Source organism: Puma concolor, chromosome A1 (assembly GCF_028749965.1).
Source record: "Puma concolor isolate L17-30 chromosome A1, mPumCon1.1.hap2, whole genome shotgun sequence".
NCBI classification, from domain to species: Eukaryota; Metazoa; Chordata; class Mammalia; order Carnivora; family Felidae; genus Puma; species Puma concolor.
In genome coordinates this window covers 52,430,348-52,446,251 of record NC_141667.1, presented here as the reverse complement: position 1 = coordinate 52,446,251, position 15,904 = coordinate 52,430,348, and the positions used below count along the sequence as shown (strand labels likewise).

At 37.7% G+C, this 15,904-nt stretch overlaps 1 protein-coding gene across 1 annotated transcript in view; it reads left to right on the top strand.

Moving 5' to 3' along the window:
- ATP10B (ATPase phospholipid transporting 10B (putative)) overlaps positions 1–14,879 on the top strand; it is a 270,818-nt gene extending 255,939 nt beyond the window's left edge. The window contains exons 22-23 of the mRNA XM_025924747.2: positions 7,648–7,835; positions 12,734–14,879. Coding sequence (XP_025780532.2) covers positions 7,648–7,835; positions 12,734–12,971 — 426 coding nt within the window. The 3' untranslated portion in view covers positions 12,972–14,879. The remainder of the gene's footprint in view (positions 1–7,647; positions 7,836–12,733) is intronic.
- Positions 14,880–15,904: the final 1,025 nt, after the last annotated feature.

The window sequence follows — 15,904 nt, the reverse complement described above, 5'->3', positions numbered from 1 at the left end:
AGAGGAGAGTCTTGTTCCTATGGGTTAAGAAAGACTGGAGCCCTGTTTACTGCTAGGTCCAGGGTCTGGGCTGAAATTCCCCACTCAAGAAAGCAAGCTGAAGAAAAGTTGACATGCTATTTGGAATTCCAGTTTTATCAGAAGCCATGAGGAAGGTGGTTAAGAATCAAAGAGACAACTTTAATCCTGGGAACTGAAGCAAGCTAGGGAAACATTTAGAACTCTTCAAAATGAAAATTTTGTCATTGAAATTAAAAATTCAATTCATGGGATCCACTCTAGATCAGACACTGGCAAGGAGTAAACTACCAAATTGGAAGATATTACTAGGAACTCATCTGGAATGCCACACAAATATGAAAAAAGTAATTCAAAGGAATAATGGCTAGAAGAAGAATGGTAGAGAAGCAATATCTGAAAAGATAATCATTGAAAAAGAAAATTAATATAAATCTGGATATATCATAGCGAAACTATACAATGTACAAGAGACGATCTTAAAGTCTACCAAAGACTATGGACAACTTACTTGAAAAGGAATAGCAGTTAAACTGACAAACAATAGAAGCTAGAAAACAGTGGAGTAATCATCTTCAAAGACCTGAGGGGAAATAAAGAGTTGCACATCACATAAGACCAGGGCAAAATAAATGACATTTTCAGATACTGAAACAAAAGTAGAAACATACTTCTGCAAGAACATGAAAGCTAAAACTGTAAGAAACAACATAACGGTAAGAAAGAGCTATTCAATAGACAATTTATGCTACAGCCTTTGTCATTGATGGGAGGAAGATAGAAATAGGCATTTAACTATCAATTTTTCCATAAAAGTCCCTATTTAGTGTGTCTAAAGATGTAAGGTATCTTAATACTTGAAAATGTAGCTTAAAAACTTAAGGTTAACCATAAAGGAATGGAAATAAATAAGAGGAAAATAGAAAACTATCAATTCTGCAGGATATAGGAAAGATAAAAAAAAATTAATTAAGAGCAAAGAAAAATGATTGCCCCCCAAAATAAAACACAAGATGTTCAAGACAAACCCAAATATATCAATACCCATAATAATGTAAATAGATTTAATTCACCTGTTAAAATCAAAAATTATCAGATTGGATATTTTTGTCCAGCAAATATAAGGGGAAATAGACAAATTCACAATTATACTGTGAGAACTGTGATATTTATATATAATTCTATCAGAAATGGATCAAACAAAAACAATATAGAAGCCTTGAATAAATTATCACATTTGATCTAATGTAGTTAGATATATAAAATCCTGTTCCAAACAAATACCAAACATGTATCTTTTCAAACACAGATGATATACCAAAAATTAAAAGACCAAATTTTCACAAAGGAATTTGAAAGAATCATAAACATCAGATTTTCTGACAACACATTTAGATTAAAAATGAGCAATAAAAAGAGAGCCAAACAAACTTAACATACTTGGAAATTTCAAAATGTACTTCTAAATAATTCACAAGGTCCAGCATATATCATGATGGAAATTATTGCTAAATGCCTATAAAAGTACCATATATGCAAACTTATGGGATGCATCTAATGCTTTTATTATTTAAAAAAAAAAAAAAAAGAATTCAATTCAAGGAACCTAAAGAGAAAAATCAAGGAAACAATTGAAAGGATCAGTAAGACCAATAATGGAGTTCCTCAAAACCCTAATAAAAACTAATCTGTGTTACTCAGCCATAAAAAAGAATAAAATCTTGCCATTTGCAATGACATGGATGGAGCTAGAGAGTATTATGCTAAGTGAAATAAGAAAAATACCATATGATTTGACTCATGTGGAATTTAAGAAATAAAATAAACAAGCAAAGGCAAAAAGAGAGAGAGGCAAACCAAGAAACAAACTCTTAGCTATAGAGAACAAATAGAGGGTTACCAGAGGGGAGGTGGGTGGAGGGATGAGTTAAATAGGTGATGAGGATTAAGGATTGCACTTGTGATGAGTACAGGGTGTTATATGGAAGTGTTGAATCACTATATTGTACACCTGAAACTAATAGTACACTGTATGTGAACTAACTGGAATTTTATTTTAAAGTTTGTTTATTTATTGTGAGAGAGAGAGAGAATCCCAAGCAGGCTCCATGCTGATAGCCACCCAGGAACCCCCAAACTGGAATTTTAATTAAACTAATCTCTGGCAAAACTGATCCAGGAGAAGACACACACACACACAGACATACACAAAGACCACAAAAATAAGATGAAAAAGACTGATAAACATAGCTATAATCATTTTTTTAATATTTTTTGAAAATTTAAACCAAGTTGATAATTTCTTTAAAATTTACCACAACATAACCGAGGTCAGTCAGCAAACCTGAATAAACCAGTCACCATTACAGAAATTAGCTAAAATAATCCTGATACCGAAATAAGCATAGGTCACAAGGAAAGAAAATCATAGACCATAACAAACAGAGATATAAAACTTCTAAATAAATTATTGGCAGGGTGCCTGGGTGGCTCAGTCTGTTAAGTGTTCCCCTCTTGATTTGGACCCAGGTCATGATCTCTCAGTTCTTGAGATGAAACCCTGCATTGGGCTCTGTGCTCACAGCACAGAGCCTGCTTGGAATTCTTTCTCCCTCTCTCCCTGCCCCTCCCCTGCTGGAGTTCTCTCTCTCTCTCAAAATAAATAAACATTTTAAGTGAATGGCAAATCGACTCAGCAGTGTGTTAAAGATAATAAGTCCCGACCAAGGAACTTTTATATCCTGGTAGTAGACTACAAAATATAAGCTAATGCCATCACTCTGGAGAGCAATTTGAAAATAGCTGAAGGAGTTTAAGTACTCATCTGCTATGACACAATTCCACTTATAAGTATGATGCATCCTGAAAATTATTCTTGCATGTGTATATACAGAAACATGTTCAAGAATTAATCATTCTTAATAGAAAAAAAAGAAGAAAAGAAAAAGCATAAGTGTTCATCAATAGGAAAATAAATTGTGGCATATTCATACAATAGAACAGGTAAAATAACTAACTAAAGCCATATCTATCAACATGGATGAAACTCCAAAAGGATAAGGTCTAGTGGAAAAAAAAGTTGAAGGATACATGTACATGATAAAGTAAAAAAGTATTCATAAACATGTAGGTATAAAATGTGTATGAGAGTGATGAGAACACTGAATTTATGTTCTAGACTAAAGAGAAAACATTTGCGGGGTATTATGGGTGCTTTAATTGTATATGTTAAACTTAATTTTTTAATAAAAATTGGAGGCAAATATGACAAAGTTAAAATTGATAAAGCTAGGTGCTGGCTATAGGAGGTGTACTATCTGTATGCTTGAAGTATTTCACAATTTAATTCCATTTTTTAAAAAACTAGCCCAAGATATTTCCCAAGAAGAATTCTACTCTCTTTTAACTTTTCAAAATGCCTTGAAATGCATAAGCAGTCCTCAACCATATATCATATGGGTGATGAGACTAAAGATTCTATATCCTAACTGGTCACTCAGCCCACTTTCTCACAGCACTGCATCTGGCTGCTTTCAAAGAGGGTACCTGTTCCTTTCACTCACCATTCAGCATTATTAACTCACCTAATGCATCTCTAGACTAGCTAACCCAGTGGTTACTGGCAATTTCCAGTGCTCTTGGCAAAGGTGTCAGCTATTGGAATCATTATGAAAAAACGCATTTCTCTTTTGAAAGTACCTGAAGCAGAAGGACAGTCTCTTTGTTTTCCCAGATAGAAATCAAACATGAATTTGAATAACTGTCAGTTTCCACAGTTCCCACCAAAGCAGCTAACTGCTACCTAACAAAACTAACTAAATAACAACAACAACAAAAAAAATAGCTAACTGCTTTCTTCTTCACGAACAGGGGCTGGATTATTCAGATCATCTCTCCTACTGAAAACTAAAAATGAATAATTTTAAAAAAGCTCTTCAAAATCATAAAAAAGCTAACAGGATAGTAACAAAAACCTTTGAGAAGGGGGGATTCTAGACAAAGACCCAAATCCTGTTTCCTTGAGGGTATTTGCAACCCTGCTCAAAAAGAACTTTGTTTCTGGCACCTTGACTGAGCAAAAAGTTCAGAAATCAAACCCAGCCACCCAAGGCAAGAGTCTAATAAGAGCCCACATTAAATTAGGACCCCCCCAAAGAAAGCAAACTGGTGTAGCACTCTGGAAAACAGTATGGAGGCTCCTCAAAAAATTAAAAATAGAACTACCCTACAACCCAGCAATTGCACTACTAGGCATTTATCCATGGGACACAGGTATGCTGTTTCAAACGGGCACATGCACCCCAATGTTTATAGCAGCACTATCAACAATAGCCAAAGTATGAAAAGAGCCCAAATGTCCATCGATGGATGAATGGATAAAGAAGATGTGGTACATACATATCCAATGGAGAATTACTCGGCAATCAAAAAGAATGAAATCTTGCCATTTGCAACTACATGGATGGAACTAGAGGGTATTATGCTAAGTGAAATTAGTCAGAGAAAGACAAAAATCATATGACTTCACTCATATGAGGACTTTAAGAGACAAAACAGATGAACATAAGGGAAGGGAAACAAAAATAATATAAAAACAGGGAGGAGGACAAAACAGGAGACTCATAAATATGGAGAACAAACTGAGGGTTAACGGAAAGGTTGTGGGAGGGGGGATGGGCTAAATGGGTAAGGGGCACTAAGGAATCTACTCCTGAAATCATTGTTGCACTATATGCTAACTAATTTGGATGTAAATTTTTAAAAATAAAAAATTAAGTTAAAAAGGAAAAGATACAAAACAGATGAACATAAGAGAAGGGAAGCAAAAATAATATAAAAACGGGGGAGGGGAGAGACAAGAGATTCTTAAATATGGAGAACACACAGGGTTACTGGAGGGGTTGTGGGAGGGGAGATGGGCTAAATGGGTAAGGGGAATTAAGGAATCTACTCCTGAAATCATCGTTGCACTATATGCTAACTTGGATGTAAATTTTTAAAAAAGAGAGAAAAGAAAAAGAAAAACATCAATCTACTACTGATACCACCTGATGCTAACCAGGTGATGGATTTTCTTCCCCTGGAAGCCATGAAAAGTTATTTTCAAAGACTTTTTTTCAAAGAAGTTTTTATGATTTATTGCTTCCACCTTTTTAGAAGGCAAATAAATGTTTAATTCTTAAAAATAAATAAATTAGGACCCCAAAGCTATACCTCAGGGTAACGGTACACCCAAAAAAATGGACCTACCTATTCAATCTCCCCAGCAGGTACTGTAGGAATCATTCTCATTGTGAACAGGGCTTGGAGAATCTGTAAAAAAGAACTGTCCTAGGAAAAGAACCATGGGTTGGCCTCAGACATATTTGCAGCCCAAGTTTCTAGTACTTCGTTGAGCCAAATTTTGACATATGAATTCAGTTTAAAGTGAATTCAAGACTGACAGTTGCCAAGGACATTGCAAAATAAACACATACACCCTCTCTAGAGAAAGGTATCCCATCCTATGCCTCAAACTGTTCCTAGCAACTTTAAGGGCAATGAGCATCACATAATCCAAAGTAACCAACTCTCAAAGAAACAAAAACCAATTGGTGAGGATCAAAAAAAAACAAGCATCAGGGGCACCTGGATGGCTCATTCAGTTAAGCAGCTGACTCTTGATTTCAACTTAGGTCATGATCTCACAGTTCATGAGATAGAGCCCCACATTGGGCTCTACACAAATCGGAACCTGCTTAGGCTACTCCCCTGCTTATGCACTCTCTCTCCCAAAATAAATAAATTAAAGAAAAATATATATTTCAGATGTTGGTATTATCAGATATATATTATAGAAAATTATGTTTACTATGTTTAAAGAAGTAAAGAATAAGCTTTAAAATATCTGCAAGGATTGGTAAACTATATAAAGCAACCTAGCAAATTTAAAAAGAAACCAAATAAAACATTTAGAAATAAAATACAGTGGCTGGCTTAACAAAAAATCAGAAAAAATTGAAAGGGAGATTTATTGAATTTGTCAAGAGAAATTATGCAAAATATAAAACAGAAGAAAAATAAAAATTATGGAAAAGGTACAAAATGTATAGAGGATAGTGTGGCATCTGAAAAGGTCTACATACATTTGATCAGAGTCTAAGGAAAGGAGAGAGAAAATGAGATAGGCAGTAAGTTTAAAAGATGGTTACTAAATTTCATATATTAAAAAAATAAATAAATAAAATGTAAAACACACACACAAAAAGATGGTTACTTAAGAATTTTGCAAAAATGAAAAACATCTATCCACAAATTCAAGTTCAACAAAACCCAAGATAAAAGAAACACATACTTACCATAAAGAAACTACAGGATACTGAAGACAAAAACCATAAAAATAGCCAGATCTTAAGACATAAAGATTTCATTCTTAGAAACAAAAGTAACAGACATCTCAGTAGCAAAAACATAAGCCAAAAGACAATGGAGTGCTATTTTAAATATGCAAAGAAAAAAAGAACTGCCAAACAAGAATTCTGTTATCTGTCAAAAATATCCTTCAAGTATGAGAATGAAATAAAACATCAGAATAGATCACCAGCAGATTCCCACTAAAGGCAATTCTAAAGGAGGTACAAAGCAAAAGGAAAAAAATCTCAGATGGATGGTCCAAGATGCAAGAAGGAATGAAGTCATAAACAGTAGTCAACATGTAACTGAATTTTAATGAATATTGACAATATTCAACTATAAGGAGGCAAACCATTAGAGACGCTTAAATACAAGGAACAAACAGGATTGCTGGAGGGGAAGTGGTGTGGGGATGGGCTAAATGGGTGATGGGCATTAAGGAGGGCACTTCTTGGGATGAGCGCTGGGTGTCATATGTAACAGATGAATCACTGGGTTCTACTCCTAAAACCAGGACAACATTGTATGTTAACTAACTTGAATTTTTTTTTTAAATCGGAAAAAAAATGCAGTAGCAATAAGTCAGGAGAGAGGTTAAGAGTTAAAGTGCTCTAAAGTCCTTGTATAATTCAGGAGGAGGGAAAAGTAGTTACATATTTTAGACTGTGGTAATTTAAGATTGCTTATTATCATTTATTGAGTAATCACTGAAAGAATAGAAATGGAGTGTATAACTTTCAAACCAGTAAAGGGAGAAAATGAAATTGTACAAAATAGTAAGTTTAAAAGAGGATAAGAATGGGGAAAGAAACACAAAACAGAATAAGATCAGACAACAGTCTGATCAAGTCTGATTCAAGTCTGCTTTGAAAATAATAAACTGCAGCCACATGTGAAAAAAATGGGTTCATCACACCAAATAGGATTCTATTTACCTAACATTTAGAAAACAGTAGATAGGCAGTGAAACTACAAAGGATGGCTTGGAAATTATCACCAAAGTCAAGGGTGAGACAGAATCTTTCAGGGTTCTTTGGGTAGGTGTGTTCAAATTCTGGATTATAGCAACATGGGTGTTCACTTTATAATGATCCATTAAGCTGCATGTTTTTTTTTTTAATTTTTTATCTCCCCCCAAAAAATGTTTACAACAAAGTTAGCCAACTGCCATGATTGCACTGCCTCCCGATCTAAGCTATACTTTTAACAGTGTTTACTTCTCCTTTCCTTCCACAGACCATTATCCATGGACTTGTTCTGGCAGGCAGCTTCCTGATGTACTTTGTGGTGTCCCTTGTTTACAATGCCATCTGCATCAACTGCAACAGTCCCACCAATCCCTATTGGGTGATGGAAAGCCAGCTCTCAGACCCCACTTTCTACCTCATCTGCTTCATCACACCAGTCACAGCTCTTCTGCCAAGGTTTGAGCACAGGGGCTGTCGTCTTCATAGAACTACCAATGCCCACTTATTAAGCCATTTTCATAATCCAAGAGTCAGGAGTTTGATTCCTGATAGGAACCTTGAGACTACAGTTTCAAAGACAGGGTACTAGGACAGAGAGACCAATAAACTAAAAAGCAAATAACACAGAGTGTGGTCCGAGGTCGGCCACAGAGTAGCAAAGTCCCCAACTGGCTTGGCCTCAGTTGTGGTATCTGTAAAATGAGTAATAATTCCTGCCCTCCTGCCTTACAAATTTTGTTGTACATAAGGGATCATTTATTTACTAGCCAAGGAGTCTCATACTCAAATATCTACAGGGACAGACAAGCAACTGCAACAAACCAGGTGAAGTACAGACGTGGGGAAAAAGACCTTCTCAGCTTTACCCTATCATTGCCACCAGGAAAGATCAAGTTTTAGCATTCCAGAGATTTAGATTTTTTTTTTCATAAATCCAAATTTTGCATGAAATAGCCAACTTTTTAATGTTACTCAAATTTGTTTAACACACACACACCCACAACCTGTATTAGCCAAATAAATCATTTATGTCCAGGGACTATTTCTAACATTTCTAGCCTAAACCTTCTGCATTTGCCTTATCCAGAAAAACAGCAACAATAATACCTTATATTTCCTTGAAGCTCACTCTTGCCACATGCTACCTAGCACTTCATTTTGCTTTTGCCATCACCTAGAAGTTAAACAGAGCTATGGCTCTAGTCCCACCTGCTCATGGGACAGCTAAGTCCCAAGAAAGAACACAATGTGTCCACAAGTCCACCACACACAACAGTGGGAGCTGGATTCTCCCAATTCAATGGCCAGTGTTCTATTCTGCAGCCCACTCTCTAGTCAGAGCAGTCAGTGAACTTCACAATGATGTACCCCATGGGCAAGACTTAGCCCCTCTCCATTCTTAAGATCTTTCCACTCTAAACATCAAAATTCAGCCTCCCTACCATTATAAGCTATAGTAAACAGACTATCTCAACACTGCACAGAACTTTTTCTAATCCAAAATTAGAGAACTATAGCAGACCTTACTTCCTTTAATAAATGTGGCACCTTGCTTAACCTAGGTTGGTTTCCATTTCCTTGTCCTAAGCCAACTCAGAGCCTTGACCTCTGATGCATAAAGGCTGAAGATACCTAGATGGCAAACATAAATACCAGTTGAGTTCTAAGTATGCTCTATGTGCAATGCCTCCCTCCTTGTCCCTTGCTGGTGTCTGCATCATCAGTCCTCTCCCACCTCCCTGCTTCAAAGTTTGGATTCAACACCACCAGGCTTCCTGTGCTCCCCTGAAGGCCCATGCCTTCTCACCTTCCTGCCCTTATTCATGCAATTTCTTCTACTTGGAATATACTTCCTATTACCAAACCTCCTCATTCTCTGACATCATTTCAGGCATCAATTCCAACCCTTCTGTGACTTTGCCTACCTTCCTACCTGGAAATACATCCCCCTCTCCTATGTGTTCCCATCACCTTGGTGTAACCCTGTCACTGCCTTCAGCCATTTGTTGTCTGTCTCTGTCTGACCATTAACTCCTGGATAGAAGGTATCCTTCTTACTATTATATAACCAGCATTTAGCACGGTTCCCATCACATATGCTGCACTCTGAGATAAACGAGCAATAGATGTTAGAAGAACAGAAAGGTGAATAAAACAGAGCCCTTGTTCTCAAGAAACCTGCAACTCAGTATATGATTCAGACACAACTGTGACCATAATACAGGTAAAAGTGACTAGTATTGGTAGAGGGCCCTGAGTGAAGAGCAGGAAGCAATTAAGAACAAGTACAAACCTCAGAGGAAATATTGCCCACCCCACACCTTCTTCAGTCCAAACCCTTGGGGGAGACAAAGAAGATTGTGCTCTCATTAGAAAAAAAGCATCAAATATATGGATTTTTTGTCCACACTTTTGGGTTACACACAGTTATGATCACCATTACCCAAGGACTGAGCTCCCTGTTCTGTATCAGATTTAGGATATGGAAAGAAAATTATCATACATTCTTTGCTTACCCTTGGCTAGAAAACACTTAGAGCCAACAGCAACCAGTTTGATGATGATCCTTGAAAAGAATGAAGACTGTTGACAAGATGAACCTTCAGTGTTATAGATTGTTAAAACAGATGAGGGACAAATTAGGGGAAAGCTGGAAAATATTTACTTGCTAGTTACCAATAACACAGAAGTTAAATCTCTGCTATTCTTTATTATCATCATAAAGTTGGATTTCTGTTTAATGTTGTTTACTAAGAAAGGCAGAGGTTTCCTCTGATAGGGAAACAATTATTTTAATAGTTCCAAGGACTGTGGACTTATAACTTTGGAACAATAAATGTTTCTTAAAGAAATCTACATAATCGAATGTTCACCACAGAAAACTATTTGTTCACTTGAAGTTATAAGCTATATTTATCATAATGGAGATTGATCTCACTCACCAAGCTTGTGATAATTAGCCCACTAGCTGTGGCCTCACTTATCTTGGTCTAATTAATTCAAGCAATATTAAAGAACTGTACTGAGTCTCTTAAACTAGGAATATGTAAATTATTTTACAGATAAGACAAAAGAAATAACACACTAACTTTACAACACAAAGCAGTATCTTAATTAGCTACAAGAGAGGATAACAGTCCTTGAACACTCTTTCCTTGGCTTAAATCACACAACATTCTCTTCATCTTTCTCCTACTTCTCCTTTATTTTCCTTGCTGCTTCATGTCCTTGACATAGTTGATGTCTAGTCTTAGTCTTGGGTTCTTCTGTCTTCTGACTTTATGTTCTCACCATATACATAGCAACCACTATTGTGAAGTTAAATATCATTTTTAACAGACAAATCTCCAATATAAATTCCCAGTCCAGACCTCTCTTCTGAATTCTAGATACATCTTTCTAGATACCAATCATCACCTCCACTAGGCATGTTAGGTCTGAGGAAACTGAGAGACCTCTATAATTTAATTCATAATCCATCCTCTGTCAGCACCACCATCAAAGAAACTTGGGTCTCCTCCAGAGTTCTCTCAAATGCTACCCACACAGGACCAGGACAGACCCCTGGGAGTTATCCTGGATACCACTCACCACCTCATATCTGGCTTGTCACCAAGACCTGACAGTTTTGTCTTGTACCTATTTCTCATATCCATCTGCTCTATTTCTAATCTTTTTACCCCAAATTACTTCAGTAGTCTCCTATTGGGTTTGCTCTAACCTATTATTATTGTGTCAAAGTGTAATCGTGTCATCCATGTATGTCCCTCCCAAGGGCTTCCCAAGGTCATCACAATAAAGCACAAAAACCAAGATATGGCCCCCAGACCTTGCCTGCTCTGGCCTTACCAACACCTTCTGTGTCATATTTCCACACTCTGTGCTCACTATCCATACTTCAGCCATCATGCTCAGGATTTTGTTCTCTCACCCCCTCTTTGCCTGGCTACCTCCTATGCATGTCTCAGTCCTCAAATGTTTCCTTCTCAAGGAAGGTCTCTCAAACTAGATCAGGTGTTTGACACTCTCCGTGCTCTCTGCATTTAGAAGTCTACTTACGTGCTACATGAGAGCAAGAACCTTGTCTTATTCACACTTTAATCCCTTGGGGCCTGGCCCATTGTAGGGACTCTACAAATATTTGTTAAATAAATGGCTGGAAGAAGGAAAGTGATAGCTTGGAGGAAAGGCTTAAACTGAGAAAATTCAAATTTCCAAGCAAGAAAGTTAGTATTTCCTGAAACATATATATGGTCACCAGTACTGCCTCACTGGGTGAGAAGAGAAAGAATGAGGGAAAGTTTATCTGATCCCATGGAAACTACTGTTGTCTTCAGAAACCCTTTGGCCACTGTAATGTCACCCTTAAGTTTTTAGGCAATAGTGGAAGGATGGAGTCTTTCTATAAGGCTTTAGAAATAAAAACTTTTAAAGGATTATTTTTGGAAAAGATCACAGGTATCCTGAGCAACTGAATTACACTTTAGGTTAAGAAACTGACACCAAAAGAGGGAACATGAACTGCCCAATATCACAAAATGATGTAATGGTGTGATTTTTTCTCCATATACCACATGGTTTTATTCACCTTCTCATTCCTTTTTTCCCTAAACTTAGATTCTAAACACAGATGGAGACTCCCAAATCCAGAGTCCACTACCTTCAACTTGGCAGGGGGAAAGAAACACCTGAGTTAACCATTCAGGGAGGTCAATTAACTTCTCTGGAAATCTTGGGAAACCCTTCTTATCACTTAGGGACTCAGTTTCTTCATCTAGCAAATAGTGATAATATAGTGATGCTGTCAAGTCAACCCACAGATTCAGGGAAAGAACATGTATTTAGAAACTACTTAAACATTAATAAGTTAGACAAAGCATTGACATTACAAAGGAAGTACATTTTCCTGATTTAGAATTGCCCAGAAATAGAATGCACCACCTTGTACATGGTGGATAAAAGCCTTGGGATCCAGAGTGCTTGATTCTGATCACTACTCCATCACTGTGTGGCTCCCCTGGACAAATCACTAATCTCTTGGTGCCTCAGTTTCCTCATCTGTACATACAGAGAAATGAAAGTACAACTTCATGGGATTGTTGGAAGAATGAAGTAAGGTAACGCCTAAATCGCTTAGGATAGCCCTGGTAGATAATAAATGTTAGCTATTATATTTTGTTATTGTTGAACTCCCCAATTCCAGAGATGCCTAGACATAGATTTGATAGCCAACAGGAGTGTAACAAAGAGGATCTTGCCCTGTGTGGGGAGTTAGATTCTAAGGTCCTTTTCAATGCTGAAATTCAAGAAGTCAACAAAAACCAACATGCCTTTATTCTTTTATTTCATACCAGGTACTTTTTCCTATCTCTACAAGGGACTTATGGGAAGTCTCTGATCTTAAAAGCTCAGAAAATTGACAAACTCCCCATGGACAAAAGAGATCTAGAAATCCAGAGTTGGAGAAACAGACAGAGGCCTGCCCCCATTCCTGAAGAGGCTCAGCATACCCACCATCCAGTGCCACCTGTCCCAGAACAGGACTTCAGAGCCAACAGCCCAAAGAGCTCTAGCCCTTCCAAGTACAAGTGAAAGAAGGACTGGGTGCTGCATGGAGAGAAATGCAGTAGAGACCATCTGAGGGATGATCCATGCCCAGAGGACTCCTCAGCTAAACTCTAATCCAGGGAATACCTTCTTCTGGGTCTAGTAGGACAATGGCTTCTGGAACCTACTCAAGTGGACAGATTGCTGAGTACTGGCCCTCAAGCAGGAGCAGTCATCGCTGATCCCAGAGTTCACTGACCATATGAATAGCCTGCAGAAATCTGTATAAACTCAGAGGAAACCACCCAATCAATGGCCTAATTAACCCATGACTCTTCCTTTTCATGGAGGAAAGGATGTGTCATTCTTGTTCTTTTCTCCTGACCAGGTTTGACTTCCTTGAAGAAAGTGCTGGCCCCAAGGGCTTTGACATAAAAAGACTGGAAACCAGTCACCCTCTACCTTTCTCCTGCTGCCAGGTAGCAGATCATGCAAACAGAATTTTTATAAGGAATCTATGTTTCTCATGCATTGAGTTTTAATTTTTTTTAGCCCAGAGACATTCTTGTGGCCCTTTAGATAAGTATAGCCAGTGGCCAATGCAACTAGGCCATACTTTTCCAATATTCTAAGAGATATATCTACCCAGGCAATTTCTCAAGGTATGGAAGTTTCTGGGCTTGTCAAGCCCAGACACATCACCTTGTTGTGCCAAGAATTAAAGTTTCAAAAGAAACCCATACACACAGGTACTTTATCTTGAGTATATGAATTCTTTCATTCATCAAGAATTGGGTTGTTTTTGTCTCTAACCCAAAGAAAACCATATCTAAAGATTAAAACTAGATTTTAACTCAGTGTCACAGAGACTTTTGAGAATGATAGGTTCACAGCTAGTGTAAGAGGCAGAAGGAACATGCTAAAGCAAATGGGTGCACTGGAAACCCCAAGCTTTAGCTAATAGACCATATGTCCACAATCTGTACCAAGAGGATAGGAGCAGTATTCTTTTTTAAAGCTATTTATTCATTTTTAAAATACAAGTACACATCCTCATTCAGCTCTAAGATTGGTAGACTTTAATACATCTGCACGCTGAATAGTATGCATGACAGCAACACTGAGCCCAAACAATTATACCTTAAAGACCTGGAAGACACCGACCCATGCTTCAGTTATTTTAGGGAGAATCAGAGTAAGTCTCACTGTAGAGGTAAAAGGATTACACAACTTCTTATCCATAGAGTTATAAGTGCCAAAATGTAAAAGAACTCAAAAAAGTATTGAAATTTTAAAAATGGCTGATAGAATTCTAAGAGGCTATCAAGAGAATTAAGGTATACTATGGGCAAGTATAGCCTGTCCCCAGTTGTTAAGATAAGCCAGAGAAGGCTACTGAACCCTCTCCTCTTTAGGATAGTACCTAAATATTCAGCAAAATCCCTGTATATTAGGGATGGATGCAATGTTGTGATAAGTCTTTGAGCCTAAGTGTCATAGCACCCCGCACACACAAGTTGACTTAACGCTTGAGTAACTTTTCACCAGATGAACAAAAAGATCTCAACAATCAAGTTAGCAAATGGCAAACTGAGCTCATCCACTGACCATTCTGCTAACAAACCTAACTGGAGGGACCATTTGAAGCATTATCCTGGAGTCAGTATGCTGTATCTGTTTTACTGACTGTGCCACATGATGTTACTAATAATGGCCAACAGGAGAATCCTACATGGAGATTGTTAGAGAGGCAAAGCAGTAATGATATGAATTGTTCCAAATGAGAAGATTGAGCCAAAACTTGGATCTCAAGGTCCACCCTTTCCCCCATTTGATTCCTGCCCACTCCTGCAAGCCATATTGAGACAGGTGGGATGTTTCAGAGAGGAAGAGAATAGTGGAAAGAACACTGGCTTCGGGAAATCTGGATTGAGTCATTGCTACTGTACTCTCTAGGAGTACCATCACATTGTGATGTCGCACTCTTTCTTGCATGACCAACCATCCCAGTTTGCCTGGGGTTTTCCAAGTTTTATACTGAAAATTTCCTCAGTCCTGGGCCACCTGAGATAGCTTATTACCTACTCTTGCCCCCCTTTGAAACCAAAGCAACTGTGACCACCCAACATGCCATTTAGGGGAAAAGGTTATAATTTTTCCTATAACATTATGCTAATGACTGTACTTAGTAATTTTTATACTTTTTCTTTTACTGGTTGACTGGAAATGTGCTATTCTTTATTAGAAAAAAAGAAATAAATATTGTTTTTCACAATTGCCGGAAGTTCTGGGCACCATCTCATTTGTTCACCCATCCTTCTTCACACTCATTCATTTATTCTAGTCATCTGTCCATCCATTTATCTATCCAATAAACTTCTGTTAAGCCCCTACTAGATGCCTTGTGATGTGCTAGGGGCTGTGAGTTTAAGACAGAGACTCAGTCTTAAACTCACACTTTGTCAGACTATCAGGAACATATTTGATCCAACATGAGAGTGTGACACAAACCAAAATGGCTGTAGGAATTAGAAGCAGCAGCACAGAGAGTCTCCTCTGTCTGAAACTCTAACCTGGCTACTCTCCTCTTGCTGGAATCCTGACACTAGGCTCAATTCCCGATTGATACAGGTGCCTCTTTTCAATCACTCATTCAGAAAATATCGAGTGCCTGCTATACACAGCACCGTATTAGGCAGCAAGGATAAAATAGGAAACAAAACAGGGCCATCTCCTCCCCTCAAGGAAATTACAACCTAAAAGGGAAGAGAGGCAATAATCAAGTAAATAAATAGGATCATTGTACTCCATGAGGAGAAAGAAGAATGGAGAAGAAGGGACGGGGTGGTTCCCAGGGTGATCAGGAAAAGGTCTTCCCATGGACGGGAAGAGAGGAGACTTCAACCATGAAAATAAGACCGGGCCATTCCAAACGGAGAGAATTAATTACAAAAGTCCTAAAAAGGACAAGTTTGGTA